This window comes from Lontra canadensis, unplaced genomic scaffold (genome assembly GCF_010015895.1).
Source record: "Lontra canadensis isolate GAN:19392208 unplaced genomic scaffold, GSC_riverotter_1.0 scaffold30, whole genome shotgun sequence".
Classification (NCBI taxonomy): domain Eukaryota; kingdom Metazoa; phylum Chordata; class Mammalia; order Carnivora; family Mustelidae; genus Lontra; species Lontra canadensis.
Genome location: NW_022631024.1, coordinates 596,085 through 614,612, shown reverse-complemented (window position 1 = coordinate 614,612; position 18,528 = coordinate 596,085). Strand labels below are relative to the sequence as shown.

At 39.7% G+C, this 18,528-nt stretch overlaps 1 protein-coding gene across 2 annotated transcripts in view; it reads right to left on the bottom strand.

Annotated features, from left to right (window-relative positions):
• HSDL2 (hydroxysteroid dehydrogenase like 2) overlaps positions 1-18,528 on the bottom strand; it is a 57,848-nt gene that overhangs the window by 12,212 nt on the left and 27,108 nt on the right. For both annotated transcript variants that reach the window (XM_032865610.1, XM_032865612.1), the window contains 4 exons: positions 13,484-13,678; positions 10,200-10,271; positions 4,678-4,827; positions 1,911-2,039 (listed from right to left, as the gene is read on the bottom strand). In XM_032865610.1, the coding sequence (XP_032721501.1) occupies positions 1,911-2,039; positions 4,678-4,827; positions 10,200-10,271; positions 13,484-13,678 (546 nt within the window). The remainder of the gene's footprint in view (positions 1-1,910; positions 2,040-4,677; positions 4,828-10,199; positions 10,272-13,483; positions 13,679-18,528) is intronic.

Here is an 18,528-nt window from a genome sequence, read left to right as displayed (position 1 = left end):
AACATTGAAAGATGTTATAATGTGTGAGCGAAAAAGATCACCAAACAGTGGTAATGCTATAATCCTGTTTTTAAAAGCACTTGTGTATATTTATACATATTCACAAAAGTATGTATGACTCTAAACCAAAATCAGCTAATGGTTGGCTTCTCAGTAGTGAGATAAAGAAGTATCTTTATTTTGCTTAGGGGTGCTTGGGTGGCTCAGTTGGGTAGGTGGCTGACTCTTAATCTCAGCTCAGGTCATGATCTCATGGTCCTGGGATCCAGCCTGTGTTGGGCTCCACACTCAGCAGAGACTCTGCTTGAGATTTTCTCTACCGGTGTCCCTCCCCCTGCTCACATGCTCTCTCTAAAATAAATAAGTAAATCTTAAAAAAAAATAAAAAGAATTATCTTTATTTTGTGTCTTTTTAAAAAGATTTTATTTATTTATTTGACAGAGATCACAAGCAGGTAGAGAGGGAGGAAGGGAAGCAGGCTGCCTGATGAGCAGAGAGCCCAATGCAGCACTTGATCCCAGGACACTGGGATCATGACCTGAGCCGAAGGCAGAGGCTTTAAACCACTGAGCCACCCAGGTGCCCCTTTGTTTTGCTTTTTTCTTAAGTGTATTTTCTGATTTTGTACCAGGAGTTTTTTAACACTACTGTTAAAAAAAAAAAAAAAAAAGTTGGGGCACCTGGGAGGCTCAGTCAGTTAAGTGTCTGATTCTTGCTTTCAGCTTAAGTCATGATCTCATGGGTTGCGAAACTAAGTTCTGCATTGAGCTGTGCACTCAGTGCGGAGTCTGCTGGAAGATTCTCTCCCTCTGCTCCTACCCCCATTCTTGCACTCTAAAATAAATAAATCTTAAAAAAATAAATAAAAGGAAAAGTTGAAGGGACCTCAATGATTAGCAACATACACACATTGTCTCAGATGGTAGGTAGGCCATTAGCATCCTGGATTAGAACTGGAAAGCAGTGAGACTCTGGGGGCTCAGTGGGTAGGGCAGCTACCGTCAGCTTGGGTCATGATTCTGGGGTTCTGGGATTGAGTAGTGCATCCGGTACCCTGCTCAGCAGGGAGTCTGCTTCTCCCTCTGCCCCTTCTCCCTGCTTGTGCGCTCTCTCTCTCATAAATAAATAAATCTTAAAAAAAAAAAAAAAAGGAATTGGAAAGCAAGATCTACAGGGCACAGAGTACACACTGTGATCTTCGGGAATTTATAAAGATTAAAACAGAACAAAGAATGAATCACATTTATAGATTAAGTGAATTTTTTTGGTTAGAATGTTATAATGCTTTAGTTTGAAGTGTTGCTTCTAAATACATGTGATAATTACCATTTGGAGTAGTATCCTAAGAGTAGAAAATAGAAAAAATTATCCTTAAAATTCTCTGGCACAGTTAGAGGTACATGGGCAGATTAGAAGACTACACAAAAGGTTCTCTTGCTTACGGATTCCACAGAAAGCAGGATCATGGAGCCATGAAAGAGGGCCTCTGTTTCCTGTTACAGTCATGGCATGATCAAAGCAGGACCTTACTCTCAATAAATGAGGTACAGCTGAGTTCAGCACCTCCTGTGTCCCAGGTGTTACTGGAAGGGCTATGTCTTAGTCCAACCAGTAGAAATAAAGTCCACCTAGGAGTCCTTTTAAATCACCTTTCTATTCTCAAGATTATCTTATGGGCTTCTCCGTCATGCAAAAAAGAAATTCTGACTTCGACTTTCCCATTGTTGGATGAACAGTAAGAACTTAACAAACAGTAAGACCCCACCTTCTGAAGACTATGTGCTCTTTAACATCAACAGCTACTAAGATTCTAAGGCTAGGAACACAAGTCTTGATTATAGGGAAAGGAATAAAGTTAGAACTAAATTTTCCCTGAACAATCAGTAAGTCAATAAAATTAAAAACTCACCTGAAAACATTTTTACAAAATCATCAGTAGACATACTCATCACCACATCTGCCTGTTCAGAGGGCTCTCCATATCCGACATTCCCACCTTTGCTTTTAAGATCAAGAAACCATGTTCCACCATCTTCACCTGCACAAAATACAGAGATACAGAAAACAATGCCGAAGAAGCCTTGTTGTTCTTAAACTTAATAGCTGCTAGAGTTAGAATAATTTTACATAATGCTGTTTTCCTGGTTAAAACCCTCAGGCCACTATCAAATTCAGTAACTATTTATTAAGTATTTCCATGCCAGGCATGGGGCTAGGCTCTCAAGGCCCTGCAGTAACATGGTTCTTACACAAGACAAAGCAGAGCCAGGCAAGCCCCATGGAAGGTGAGACTGGAAAGTCAGGTGAGAAGTAGGCAGATGAGGAACTGAAAAGAGTGTAGGAGGACTGAAGGTAGAAAGAGAATGAAGTGTGGCATGAGATGAGCTCATGAAGCAGTCCCGAGGCAGGGGCAGTGGGCCAAGTGAAAGTATACCTTCCATGGCATATCCCTTATGATAAAGTCAGTATCGTAAAGGATATGCCATGGAAGGAGAATGACATAAGGCTGTATTTTAAATCAATCACCCTAATATCAGGGTGGAGAATATATTGTTGAGGGATAAAGAGGATGCAAAAGGCAAGTTAGGATGGTTGTTAGGGTAGTTTGAGAACTTGAGGATGTGTGCCTGGATCAGGACTGTGGCCGTGGGAATAGGGAGAAGTGGGCATATTTGAGAGATAACTTCAAAGCAGAAACACAAAACTTGGTAAATGAACAGGATGAGGAAAAGGTATACAGAGTGCATAAGAAATGATTTACTAGTTTTTGGCTCAGGAAACCGGGTAAGTGTGGATGTATTTTGTACTGAGAGAGGACTACTGAGGAAGAGTGGATTGAACAGGCAGGGTCTGAGCCAGGTGTTGGGAATGGTGAGCTGTTTTAGACATTTTCAGATTGAGGCATCTCTGCGCCAACAAAGTGAAGATGTCAAATGAAGTCTGACTAGGCTAGAAATACAGAACCTAAGTAATCATTTCCTATGGTCAACTGAAGCCATGTGAATGATTAAGGTTTCCTAGGGCAAGTCTGTAACTGACAAGGATGATTACAGATAAAGGAGGAAAGCAAGGAGAGCTGCTGTCAGGGAAGACAAGGATGGGAGCCTTTCCAGAAGGCAGGAACGGTCAACAGCTTCAAATATTGTAGAGTGGTGACAAGGTAAAAATGACAAAGGCCCACTGATGATATAGAGGTCACTGAGGACCTTGGTGACAGCATATTCAGCAGAATGGAGAAATATGATACTACAGTAGAGTGAAGTCTAGATGAAATGAAGTTTGGCTCTAAAAGGGAGAGGAATGGTAGGGATAAGAAGTGGGATCAGGGGCGTTGTGTTTTGTTTTAAAGATGGAACAGACTTTGAGGACGTTAAGTTATCATTGGAAAGCAGGCTGCAGGATACACAGGTGAGAGGGCATAATTAACAGCACAAAATCCCTGATGAGGCCAGAGGAAATGGGATCTACAACTTTGCTACTCAAAGTGCAATCTGTGGACTATAGTCCTGTCAGAAATGCAAAATTCAGACCCTACCCGAGACATGGTGAATCAGACTGCGTTTTAGCAGAGTCCCAGATGATCAGTATCAACATTAAAGCTTGAGATGCTTAAATCTAGAGCTGAGCTCTGTTCTACTGGGAAGGAAGAAAGAATGATACTCATAACAACTGATGTGATATCAGATGACAGGAAGCTGAAGCACTTTGTCTGCAAGTTTGTATTATCTCTGTGAAAGAGGAGGTGGGGTTATCTGCTGAAACTGGCAGGGAAGTGGTAAAAGGGAGAAAGATGGGAGGTTTGTGGAATACTGAGAAGTTTTAAAAACAAAAACAATCACTGTGGAAAATGAGGCAGTAAGCCAACCACAGAAATACAGTATTCTGAGGTGCCGCTTAGAGCCCAGTTGAGGAAGGGTGATGAGAATTTCTACCAGTACAGATCCACCGGGTAGTGTGACGGGTTTTTTTCCATTTCCCCAGGAGCACTGAGCAGCCTGAATGCAACTGTGGGCCAGCCAGTGTGATTCATCCAGGACTAGGCTTTTGACAGGCAATGACATAAGCACAAAAAGGCCAGGGAATGTAGGATACAGGCAAGAGAGTGATTAAAGCAATGGACCATGGGCTCTAAGGAGAGCAAAGGAAGAAGAGAGGAAACCGAGGAGACAAAGGATAAAAGAACTGATAATGTCAAAGTTGCACTCAATGGGACTGAGGTAGCTAGTTCTTAAAACTATCATTAATATGTGTTAATACCATGTTGAGAAGAAAAACATTGAGAAGTTTAAGAACGCTGACTACATGCAGACTGACTTGGATAATTTCAAAGACAAAAATGGCTGGGTGTCGTGGCTGATGATACATTACTGTATTAAACCTCATGTCAGGATCCATATGCCCTCCTAACTAGGATTTTCTCTCAACTACATACGCCAAAATTTATTTAACACTGGAAGTCTATGTAATGAGATTTTATTTTACATGTGTCTATATGCACTGATCTTAACTTAAAATACAAATCAGTATTTACTATTCTTTAATGTCTACATTCTAGGGTTAAGGGTTTTGGATATAGGCAACTATCAAGGTGATTGCCACTTGAGGCTGATTTTCTTCCAAGAGAAATAACCTACTTTATTTCACAAAAGCACCACATTCCCAGATATTATCCTTACCTGAGAGTTCAAACAGATAAATTGCTTGAGTGGCTTTAACAACGTCATCACTGAGGAAGTCCTTAACGATTCTAAATGTTTCTGCCACGGCTCCAGAACGTGGTTTTGGTGGTGGCTGTGACTTCTCTTGTTTCAACTCTGGAAGAGCATCTGTAAAATATTATTGATATAAACGGTTTGAAAGCCTACACAGTATAAGGCCACACAGAGAATTAATGAATTAGCAGAAAAGACTTGCCACCAATTAGACTTGTTTGATAAAAATGATTTTAAATGCATCTGGTGACATCAAAAGGCAGAAGTCAAACTGATGGAATATCCAAACACGTCAGTCATGATTATAAATGTAAATGGTTTATACTCTCCAAGTAAAAGGCTGATTCTCAGATTAAGTTAAAAAAAAAAAAAACCCAAACCGCTACTAAGCTATAGTGGTTTTTTTTGGTTTGTTTTTTAACAGACCTAAAGACATTTTTAGGAGTAATAATTAATCACTCCTTTATCACCCTCTCTGAGTTCTAAAACCAAATGAGAAAAGAAGACACTAGAGATCAGAACATCAACCATGTAAATCGATGGACTGAATTGATGGAGACTGCAGATTGAAGCAACAGCCAAGTGAACTTCTAATAACTTTACCTCTGAATTAAACTTAGTTCCTTCATCCCTGGATTGAAGCTACTTCCTCCCATCAGGACTATGCAAAGGACAAGGCTGTTGGGGTTATTTTCCCTGGGTTTAGGCAGTAAAGGGGTGCACTGTCTGTAATGAATTTAAAAATAATGACGAACTCACTACAAGTGTTTTTAAAAAGTGTGTATCTTCTTTGCTCCATTGGGTCTTGAGGATTTCATCTTTAATATCTGTTTAGATTTTAACTTGTAAGAAGAGAAGGATTTTATTGTCGTTTTTGTCTCTGGAATCATCATAGTGAAAGGTAATTTATAGCCAGCAAATTTGGGATACTTTTATATTGCTCCTGTTGTACGATGGAGGTTAGATTTCATTTAATAATCTTTGGTGAGTTATATTGGTCAATATGGCTGAGTATGATTTGAGTTGGGAAACAGATGGAGAGTTCAATTTTAGCCTAGAGCACAGATTGAACTTGGAGTTAATTTAATTAATGGATTGTTCTCACTCGTTTCTGAGGGCAACTGCCAAACTACTCACAAGTGATTACTGGAGAATGAATAAAGGAAAAGAAGTTAGTATTTTGAAGGACAGCTTCATGCTATTGGAATTGTCCTATGGATTGCAGATCCCCTGGCTCATTATATACTGAATGGTTATGGCCATTGGGTTAAGTTGATACAAGTTTAAAAATACTCTAACTTCCACTCCCCTGGTCTTCTGTTTCTAGGCTCCTGCCAGGGCCAGGGGCAGGGAGAGCTTTTGTGAGGCTGATAATCTCACCTTCCTCTTCATCCAGTGGGAGGAGCCCCCATTCTGATGAAATTGCAAGAGGAATTGGCTTTTTGTGGATAACGGGTATGAATAATGACCATAAGTATACAACTCAAAAAGTTATCAGAAGAACTGGGGGATGAGTAGAAAGAGTAAAGAGGAGTGAGAAGTAAGGCTTTTCAGTTATGGAATGAGTAAGTCACAGGGATAAAAGGTACACCATAGGGGATATAGTCAATGATACTGTAATAATGCTGTATGGTGACACACAGTAGCTACACCTGTGGTGAGCTCAGCATAACATAAAGAGATGTCCAATCACTATGTTGTACACCTGAAACTAACGTAATATGCTGCATCAACTGTACTTCAATAAATTTTTAAAAAGTTATCAATAAGTGAATATACTGTGTCACCATCACCTAGATCAGGGAAGCGGCCCCTAGAAGCCTGTGGTGCCAATGAGACCACAGCAAAAACTTTAGTGTAAAGTTTTTACGTAAATTGCATAATTTATCACCTGGAATATTTAGACATGGTGTGATGACTCTGCACAAGAGAATAAAACTTCAGGAGACAAAAAAGTGGAAAGGTACAATCAATAGACTACAATGAGAAAGAGCATTTCAGTAACCGCCCCCCACCCCCCAAAAAAAAAGATACATGGCTAGCAGCCCCGTCACAGATTCTCCTAACTTCACAACGTAAGTATAAACATGTGAACAAGACACTAAACATCACCTAGACTCACAATCTACTGTCAGAACCTAGGAAGAAATGTTCAGTAACTCTAAGGTTGACAGAGTCATCCTAAGAACACAGGACTGCCTATACTTTGCTTCATGGAAGATCTCAGAGAAAGAATAGCTCTGCTCACCTAAACAAGGAAGACAGGTTTCTACATTTTTAAAACATGGGACCAGACTCTGGGCTTGTGCCAGCTAGAAGATTAGATCTGCCCCTCTATTATATAATGCCATCTTTTAAGAATGCCTCCATCTTTCAAATCCAATTTCAAAGCTTGTAGTTCCCAAATATCGGAAGAGGAGACAGTAGAGGGAGCCTTGGTAGTGGTTCATCCTGAAAAGTAATGCCTCAAAGCACTACTGGTGAAAGTGGGGAGAGGAAGAGCCCTGAGAGCAGGGAATGCAGGGGACAGTAGAAAGTAAAAGAAGTGTCAGTCTTGCACACTGGCACTAGCTACAGGCCTAACAGGTACCACAAGAGAAGCTACAGCTTTGAGAAAGGAATTCCACCAGCTGAACAGGGAGTGGATCCAAAAGCAATCTATGCATCTCTGTCACCGGGCTCTACTAGCTCTAGCAATCACTCCTAATATGAAGATGAATTAACATGGGGAAAAAATAACATGATGTCTATGAAAAACAATGTACCATAAGGTAAAGGAAAATTATCCTGAAGAAAAAAGAATCTATCTCTAAAAATAATTTACTATGCTTATTTACTGTTATTTACTACTAATTACTATTATTATTTACTAGGATTATTAATCCCACAAGGATTCCTCCACATGAAAACTCTATGAAACAGGGGCATAGAGTCATATATAACTGGCCAGGATGAAAAGACAACAGAATAAAATGAAAAAGGAAATAGGGAACATGAGAAACAAAAAGTACAACACCAAAATTAAAATAAACATTATTTTAAATATGGCCATACGAAAAGATGAAAGTGTCCAAAGTCTTTTTGTAATGTAGGCTCCAAGCCCAGCATAGGGCTTCAATTCACAACCCCAAGGATCAAGAGTCACGCATGCGGTCTACCGACCAAGCCAGCCAAGCACCCTGTCAAAAGTCTTAGCAGTAATACAGAGTTCAACCTTGAAAAGGTCTCCCAGAATGCAGAAGGAAAGAACAGTAAGATAGAAATATTAAAAGATGGTGATAACTACTGGGTAAAGTAAAAAGACAGTCAGGCAAAGAATAAGTGTTTCTGGGGAGAATCCAGAACAATTGGAGAAGAGGAACAAAAGCAATTAAAATTAAAACTAAAGTAAAACAAAAACAAAAATAAACTAAACTAACTAACAAGACTCTGTGGGCTCCCTGTGTTGCACTAGGGTGGTAGGAGGAGGGGAAATCAATGAAGAAATGACAGTACTATTTTTAATATGAGAAAAAAACAAAAATTATGTGCATAGTTTATACTTCATAGTTACAAACACATTATATAAAACAAATATACACAGCACAAATAACCAGAAAAGGTACAAATAGGATTAGCAAATAGAAAGGTGAGCTGTTCTCGCTTGAGAAAGGAGGGATTACACACGGACCTCAGAGAGAAAGTGTGAAGTCAACATATGGCGGATGTGCACATGGACTAAATAATCACCTAAAAGAGATGTTAGGTCGCAGGCCAGGTATACTGGACCATTACCTATATAAATACATTAATATATCTACAGGAAATATTGACTAGAATTGCATGAATGAGGAAGAGGGAAAAGAGAGCCACAGCAGCAAATGCTCTCTCCAGCATCATATGGGGAAGAGAAGCTTTAGCAGAAGGAATGGGAGTACTGCGACCTCAAGGATGAGAGCATCCCTCGTGTGGAGATGGATGTATGGACTGCAGTCAACGCACCTGACATACTCTGATCCCACAGGCAAAATCACTCCTACTGAAATCCAATGCTAATAGACATCTATCTTACATTTTACTTATCTAATCTCTCTTGTTCTGATTCCACAGTCATGAAACAACCTTCTGATTATGATTCTGTTCCCCTATGTCATTATGACCCAAGGGAGAGAATGGGCTGATCACAGCAACTACACACTTAGTCCATGAGATGGCAATTCCTCATAGCTAATAAATTAGCTATGAGGGAGGAAATATGTTAATTTAAAAGGACTTTACATAATAAAGACTTAGACAAGGAATTTAAATTTACTGGTTAAGGTTATGGGCTTTGCAATCAGAGAACTACGAATTCAAATCCTGGTTCTGCCACCTGCATGATCTCAGATCTAAAATGAAGATAATAATACTTGGCTTGTAGGCTCATGAGTGTTAAATAGGACAATGAATGCAAAGGACTTAACACAGTATTTGAAACACAGTAGTGCACAATAAATATTTTTTGAAAAACAAAATGAATATACATGATCCATAAGTGGCTCTTGTTAATTTAAATTTGGAATTTCAATGAGCTCATTTCCAATGTTAAGGTTATGAGTAAAAATCAGGATTTTCCTCTTGCCTAACCTGAAGACTAGACTCTTTCAGACTTTGATAAGCTGTATATTTTTCAAGATTTTTATGATATAAAAGAAAGCTGCCATTTTTATTAAGTCATTTCTTAAATATCTATAAAAATTTGGACAAAGAAAAAATATAGAAAAGAGTAAGCCAGAAAAAAGGTTGGTGCTAAAAACACTGCAGTGTCAGGTTCTATAAATCTGTACGAACGTATAGAGGAAATCTATTCTAGTTTTCTAGCAGCCATGTAAAGAATCTGTGATCGCTTAGGAGATTCGCAGTATCTAGAAGATAAAAATAAAGTAAGGGCCCAGGAGAAACACAACTATTCTTGTTAATAAAGCATAAAAGATTCTTCTCAATGGTATCTGTTAAAGAATGTTTCTTCTGATATCTTTCAGTAAGCTAGTGGCATAATGTCAAACACAAAGACTAAACTCTGGACCAATTATAAAAACAAAATAAAGTAAAACCAAAAGTTCCTTTGAAGTTAATTTCTCCCCTGAAGTACTCACACAGCACAAACTCTGAGAATGGTGTTAGGTGTACTTCGATGTGACACATTTTTCCTCAAAATGAAATAATACATCAACATGAAATACCTAAAGACAATGCCAAGGAAAAGAAATAAAACCTTAAAAAGGGTTTGCTTTCTTTTTAGAGTTTTTAAAAAAAATCAAATGAAAAGAATATATTAAGACCTTCTTACTGGGAGAAGGAAAAGACAACCTTCCTTGCTTGAATTAATTAAGCCCACATACTACTTGTCTAGTTTAAATTACAGAATGTTTTAAAAACATAAGGCAGAAATGTCCAATTTTATATTATGAAAGAAATACATAGTTAGCATCTTTATTTTCCTACATAAAATATGGTCTACATCTTACCATGTGATTCCACTTTCTTGATAATTGTATCTGGGTGTTCATCTAAGAAGAAGTCTGGTAACAAAGGATGGCCTGGAAAATTGACCCCCAAAATACTCAGGTTACTATGACAACATCAATACATCAAGATTTTAACACCTGTTTAACAAACATTCTATCTGTTTTTATTGTAATGGTCATTCTAGTGCAATGGAAAAGACTCCCAGGAGAACTGTTTGACTACTTGACTTTCACAAGGCTAAAATATTTTTCTCATCATCAAGTTATCCTCCTCTTCTATGGCAAATTTCATCTCTAAGATCCAAACAAAGAGCCACCTGTTATGTTAAGCCCTCAACTTCTCTCCCAGGTGGTTTTACCCCCTCCTCATCTATGCATGCAAACCTTCTGTTCTACATCCCTCCAAAGTGCTCAGGACTCATTTCTTACCTGGGCTCCTGAGAGAAGGGGATTCCTCATTAAGAAGGACATGTTTCCCATCTCTATCACTCCCTCTCAGAAGATTAAAAAAACTGGAGGTCAGGAATGCATTGGTCTTTATTATATCCACTTATCAAAGTACCTATTCATCTTATGTTCTCAGTACTTAATAGGATTTTTAATCTTAAATCAAATTTAAGATTTTGTACACAATGACTCTGTGTCTTTAAAACCTAAACTGATAATTACACTGTCCAGGACCCAGAAGACCTGGATCTGGTTCAGGTTCTGCCACTGATTAGCTGACTGCTCTTTCACAAAGACTAATCTCTGTGAGCCTGTTTTTCTACTGTAAATAATTAACTACTGACTACTGCAACTGTGTCATATGCTGGGCACTGTGCCAAGCACATTACACACATTATTGCATTTCGTTCTTACAAAAATCCTGTATGGAAGCTATTGTTTCCTTAATTTTACCAGTAAGGAAAATGAAGGGGCGCCTGGGTAGCTCAGTTGGTTAGCAACTGCCTTCAGCTCAGGTCATGATCCTGAGGTCCCAGGGATCGAGTCCTGCATCGGGCTCCCTGCTCAGCAGGGAGTCTGTTTCTCCCTCTGACTTCTCCCCTCTCATGTTCTCTCTTTCATTCTCTCTCTCTCAAATAAATAAATAAAATCTTTGAAAAAAATAAGGAAAGTGAAGCTCAGAGAAAGTGGGTCACATGCCTGAACTCACACAGCTCATGAGCAGCTGGGCTGGAGTCAGAACCTGGCTCGTCTTCTCCCAAACTCCATGCTCTTAATCCCTAAACAACACTGCTTCCCTCACAGGACTGCTGTGAAGGTTAAATAGATCATGTATATAAAACTGTACTGGGGATGCCTGAGTGGCTCAGGGGGTTACGTGTCTCCTTTGGCTCAGGTCATGATCCCAGGGTCCTGGGACAGAGTCCCACCACCGGGCTCCTTGCTTCTCCCTCTGGCTGCAGCTCTCCCTGCTTGTGCACCCACGCTCTCTCTGGCAAATAAATAAATAAAATCTTAAAAAAAAAAAACAAAAAACTATTCTGTAAAACTGTAAAGACCTATTTCATTCAGTTCAAACTGAAGAGACAGGATGACACAAATATAAACATGTGCAAGTGCAACCTAATGAATATATTTAGAATACACTTCTGCACCAATAAAGAGAACTCTGTTTATGGCTATATGGTCTATTTTTTTAATCATTTTATTTATTTATTTATTTATTTTAAAGATTTTATTTATTTATTTGACAGAGAGAGATCACAAGTAGGCAGAGAGGCAGGCAGAGAGAGAGGGAAGCAGGTTCCCTGCTGAGCAGAGAGCCCGATGCAGGGCTTGATCCCAGGAGCCTGAGATCGTGACCTGAGCTGAAGGCAGAGGCTTTACCCCCTGAGCTACCCAGGTACCCCTATACTGTCTATTATTTAATACAGATTATGTTTTACACATAAAGTAAGAATGCCTGATCATCACCACCATGACCTGCAACTTTAGAGAGGAAAAATGATTTCTGAACAAGGGGGCCTTCTGAGAACTTCTTGAATCACACTCTTGGCAAAGGGCAGACTGTGTTCACTTGCCTTCACCATCCAGCAGTAAGCTAGCTACTCTAAGAGACTGCACTTAAGAGAAAAACATTTGGAAAGAGTCCATATTCCTAGAAAGTTTTCATAGAGATGTACTCCTATATCACCTAATCCTTTAATAAAGTCTTTACTCTGATTTTAAGATCAACTTTATTTTTATTAATTTTTTATAAAGATTTTATTTACTTGACACAGAGAGAGAGCACAAGCAATGAGGAGCAGCAGAGGGAGAGGGAGAACAGGCTCCCTGCAGAGAAAGGACCCCGATGAGGGGCTTGATCCTAGGTCCCTGGGATCATGACCTAAGCTGAAGGCAGACACTTAACCAACTGAGCCTCTCAGGCATCCCCAGCGCAGTTTTATATACATGATCTATTTAAACCTTCACAGCAGTGCTGTGAGGGAAGCAGTGTTGTTTAGGGATTAAAAGCACGGAGTTTGGAAGAAGACGAGCCAGGTTCCGATTCTAGCTCAGCTGCTCACGAGCCACTCAGGTGCCCCTTAAGATCAACTTTAAAAACCAATTCTCAGATGCACCTGGATGGCTCAGTCATTAAGCGTCTGCCTTAGGTCATGATCCCAGGGTCCTGGGATCTGGCCCCGCATCGGGATCCCTCCTGCTCCACGGGAAACCTGCTTCTCCCTCTCCCAGTCTCCCTGCTGTGTTCCCTCTCTCGCTGTGCCTCTCTGTCAAATAAATAAACAAAAATTTTTTTAAAAACCAAACCAAAAAAAGAAAAAACCCCAAAACTCAATTTTCATTTTTAGTTTCAAGATTTAGAAATGGCTGATATGCCTCCTGTATCGGTACATCACTTAAAAAGGCTTCAATTCACTTCAATTGTTCCTTTCTTCCTTTCTGAAGCTGTGTTGGTATGGTCTTCTCCTTCATCGGGAGGATAGGTTTTTTTTTTTTTTTTTAAAGATTTTATTTATTTATTTGACAGACAGAGATCACAAGTAGACGGAGAGTCAGGCAGAGAGAGAGAGAGAGAGAGGGAAGCAGGCTTCTTGCTGAGCAGAGAGCCCGATGCGGGACTCGATCCCAGGACCCTGAGATCATGACCTGAGCTGAAGGCAGCGGCTTAACCCACTGAGCCACCCAGGTGCCCCTGGAAGGATAGGTTTTAAAAGAACATATTAGCTTTATGATTACACAAACATGCCCACAAAGCATATGTGTGTTCCTTGCAGGAAATGCAGAAAAATGCATCACTACTTTTAAAAACTTTTAAAAACTGGAAGCATTACCTGGTTTAATTGCATAGATGTCAAAATTATGTATTCCTTCTTCTCTTAAGATATTTTCATCAACAATAAAGTTTCCAGTAAAAGTCTTTGGCTTTTTAAAAATTGAATAGGCAGCATCTGCGATGATATCAACTTTTCTACACTGGCTTTCAATACCAGATCCTCCCAGCATATCCATAGCAGCGGTGTGGATGGCTGTGGAGAGAACACACACACATCGAACTCCAAATGAAACAAGACTGTGGAAGGAACAAACGAGGCAGCTGATCTTTTTATTTCACAGGTGATGAGAACAAGAACCAGAGAGCTTCAGGGATTTGGCAAATGTTCTGTTGACATAACTGGGTAGAACACCCAATCCTTACTCTACACAACACTGCTTCATAAAATAGAAGTCCTTTGTGAGACTCACAGCAAAATTCAATTAGACTTCTGATTTAGAATGCTCGAGAATGTGCATATGATTCTTCAAAGAAAGCCAAAAAGATTTAACAGAAAAATCACTGAGCAGTAAGGTTAGTGAGATTTTTATACCAACTATGTTGCTTTTTGGCAAGGCGCTTAACCTCTATGGGGCCTCAGTTTGTCTCTAAATATGGACCTCATTCCCTAAATTTATTGTCTTACCCCTCTATTAGAATACAGGGGCAGAGGGAAAAGGAGAAGCAGATTCCCCACTGAGCAGGGAGCCCCAGGACCCCAGGATCATGACCTGAGCCAAAGGCAGACGCTTCACCAACTGAGCTACCCAGGCACCCTTTAGGTGCATGTGATTTTTAAATGCTATGTTTTTTTAGGAAGTAATTTGAAACTCTACCATTCATTGTACACTATTAATTATACGTTGTCAAAATTGTGAACAGTAACTTATCTCAATTTACTTACATATGTTTTAGCTTACATTTCAAACAATGAAAAAGTCAACTTGTTTACATGTACTTTAGGTTTCAATCTCTAGTAATTTAAAGTTCTCTCCATACCACTGTTAACCATCATTTTAAATCATTACATATTGGAATAATTTACATAACTCAGTCCACAAGATGAAAACTTTACAGCTTTTGAGAGCCAAAACCCCTTTTCATTCATTCAACATATAGTGATTGAGTACTTACTCTAAGTCAGGCATGACTGTAGGGATTGGGGACAAATGTGTTGATAAAACGGATAAAAGCTCCTACCTTCATGGTGAAGACATTCTAGCATAAAACCCTACTTCAAAGGCAGCACAATTAACTTGGGCAATTTCCTGAAAGCACTGAGTCAGAAAATATATCCCTACCTTATAACTATAGTTCGTTTGCCACGAAGAAAATTTTTGCTTAACCAATAGTTCGAGATCTGGTTTTGCTCTTGATGTGATACCTTATTAATAAAAAATGGCAGCTGGGCACCTGAGTGGCTCAGTTCATCGAGCAACTGCCTTCAGTTCAGGTCATGATCCTGAATTCCTATGACTGAGTCCTGCATCCAGCTCCCTGCTCAACAGGGGGTCTGTTTCTCCCTCTGACCTTCCCCCTCTCATGCTGGCTCTCTCTCATTCTCTCTCAAATAAATAAATAGAATCTTATTTTAAAAATAAATAAATAAATAAATAAGTGGCGCCTGGGTGTCTCAGTGGGTTAAAGCCTCTGCCTTCAGCTCAGGTCATGATCCCAGGGTCCTGGGATCGAGCCCCGCATTGGGCTCTCTGCTCAGCGGGGAGCCTGTTTCTTCCTCCTCTCTCTTCTCTCTGCCTGCCTCTCTGCCTACTTGTGATCTCTATCTGTCAAATAAAGAAATAAAACTTGAAAAAAAATTAAATAAAATTGAAAAGGGCAGCTAATATTTATCAAGTGCGCCCTATGCTGGGTATGCTTCTACACACTTTACATAAGTTATCTGAATGAATTCTATGAGGTAGGTACCTATTATTCCTATTTTATAGAAGAGAGGACTCAAATGCACAAAGGGGTTAAATAACTTGTCCAAGGTTACAGGAGCTAGCATTCAAACACAGCTTGACTTCAGAGCCAGGATCTTAATGAAACTAAAGGATCATACTTTGGTAACCAACATTCTTAGAGTTCAGTTATCTCACTCCCATAAACTGTAGAATTTTTCTTTTACTTTTTGAGAGAGCACCTGCATGCACAGAGGTGGGGGGGGAGGGGCCAAGGGAGAAGGACAGAGAGAATTTCAAGCAAGCTCCATGCCCCGTTCAGAGCCCAACACGGGGCCTGATCTCAGGACCATTAGGACCCAAGCCAGACGCTTAACCAAGTGAGCCACCCAGGCACCCCACTATAGAATTTTTCTAAAAATATTTCATTATAGGGATGCCTGGATGGCTCAGTCAGGAAGGCATGCGACTCTTCATCTCCAGGTCATGAGTTTGAGCCCCACGCTGGGTGTAGAGATTACTCAAAATAAACTTTAAAAAAAATTTCAATACAGTGCATCTTAAAACTATATGCGTATGCACACACTTTAGTCTCATATAGACTATATGAATGGTAAAAGAATTTTTAGAAACTCCAAATTAAGAATATGTCATGGATGTGTACATGTGCTGTGTGTTCCTATGTACAGACACATACATACAACCTAAGAACAAAGAGCGATTTCCCCAAACAACCTATCTTTACTTCATTAATCTTTCTACCGATGATACAAAGAAGGCAAAGATGCTCACAATCAGGAACTAAGTCAGAGTTATTTTCAACAAAGGTTTTGCAATGTCATAGGGTACCCTAATAGGGTATAAAACTGACAACAAAAGAAGCAGGTTCACAATGGGATACATCAAGTGAAAACTCACTGATGATTTCTGAAGAAGAAAAAAAAGCAAAAATTTTAATGAAACCTGATTTGCCTTGGATCACAAGAATCCTAAAGGTGACCCTAAAACTTAAGCATTTATAAGGAAAAAATGGAGAAGTATCTAATAGCTTCCAACTGATTCTCCTGATTGCAGGCTGCACAAAACACACAATAAGAAGAGCCTTAAAATCAACCTAAGAGGGGTGGCTCAGTTGGTTAAGCATCTGCCTTCAGCTCAGGTCATGATCTCAGAATCCTGGGATGGAGCCCCCTATGCCAGGCTCCCTGCTCAGTGGGGAGTCTGTTTCTCCCTCCTTCTTCTGCCCCCTCCCCATGCTCTCTCTCTCTCCTCAAGTAAGTAAAATCTTAAAAACAAAAACAGAAACACAGATGTCCTTTCACATAAACATATAGAGTACATATCAGACTTAAAACATCAGCATTGCCTTTGACTCCTCCTCTGGAAAGAAAGCCTGTCTCACCTCTTTAGCACCTGTCAGTTGGGAGATTACTTCTGGTTCCAGGAAGCATAAAGAGCTGCTCTATACAGTCTAGGATGAAAACACATGTTTTTTGGGGGTGCCTAGGTGGCTCAGTGGGTTAAAGCCTCTAACTTTGGCTCGGGTCATGATCCCAGGGTCCTGGGATGGAGCCCCGCATTGGGCTGTCTGCTCAGCAGGGAACCTCCTTCCTCCTCTCTCTCTGCCTGCTTCTCTGCCTGCTTGTGATCTCTGTCTGTCAAATAAATAAATAAAAGCTTTAAAAAAAAAAAAAGAAAAGAAAAGAAAAAACTTTTTTTTTTTTAAATAGAAGCCTCACAAACAGCCAGGAGCCTGGGCACACTCTGAAATCCATTTTGCCTTAGTCATGAATAATGCAGTATCCTAGCAAGCGCTCCTGCCTCTCTCTCCATGATCTCACAAGTCATCCTACATTCAGATGCCAAATTAAACTTCTTAAACCTCATCGGCAACCCTATCACTCCACTGTTCCTATTTTCCCTCTGCTCTCCTGCTTCTAAAATTCTGAAGTGGCTCTGTACTGAATATAAGTTGAAATTCAAGCTCCTAAACTTGGCAGTCAAGATCTAGGGCTTAGTCATCCCCACAACAACTTCACACCTACCCAACATTCCACCCAATTCTTCAAGTTCAGTGGGATATAAAAAGCCCATAATTTATCATATAAACACCATTATCAAATTCCTTGACAGTTCCACCAAACACACGGTATTTTTTCCTATACCATAGTCTTCGTTGTTCCCTCAGCCAGGAATGCCTTGTCCAATTCTTCTTCTTGCTAATTCCAAAATCCCCTTGAGATCCTACTGGAATTGTTAATTTTTATTAGAAAGCCTCCTTTCCTGACCTCTAACCAGAACTACACAGTCCTCCTGATCTCTTTCAAAAGTATCCTGTACATAACTCATCATGTCATGTATTACAAGGAACAGGACTGTAAATTCAGTTTACTGTGCCATCAAATCTAGGCCCCAAATAATACCAATGGTTCCTAGTAAAACTTCTAAAATGAACATCTCAAAGCTACAGCAAGATGATGGAAGTGAACTGATTTCTCTCGTCAATCCTGGTGGTGTCCTCCACGTTCATGGTCATGCAATGTTCTGTTCAGAATGTCTATTTTGGAGGTAGGCAGAAGGTAATCATACTGTGCATTCATTAATTCATCAAATATTTACTGAATGTCTACAAGGACTACAATAAAATGAACAAAGCAGATACTATCTCTACCTTTAAGAAACTTTAATTCTAGCAAGAAAGACATTAACCAAGTTATAAAATAAATAGCTCAATTACAAATGTTGTAAGTAACATGAAGGAGATGTAGAGACTACTAAATCCAGGGGTCAGTCCCCATTTTATAAGAACTACCAGCAACATTTGACACAATGAATCACTCCCCTTCTTCCTCAAAACATGTTCTTCAAGTGGCTTTCAGGGTATCATACTCCAATTTTCTTCCTACCTTACTCTGCTATATAGTTCTGCTTTTTCTCCCAATTAGTTTTTCTTCTTCCAAATCTCTGAATGTCATAATGGCCAATAGTCCTTTCTCTTCCTATATACCATTTACATGTTGATAACCCACAAATTTCTATCTCCACCCTGGACCTCTCTCCTGACACCCATACTTGCAAATCCAACTGTCTACTGACCATATCTACTTGGATGCACAAACACAGTGCCCCCAAATGAATTCCTAACCCTGCTCCCTAGCCTGCC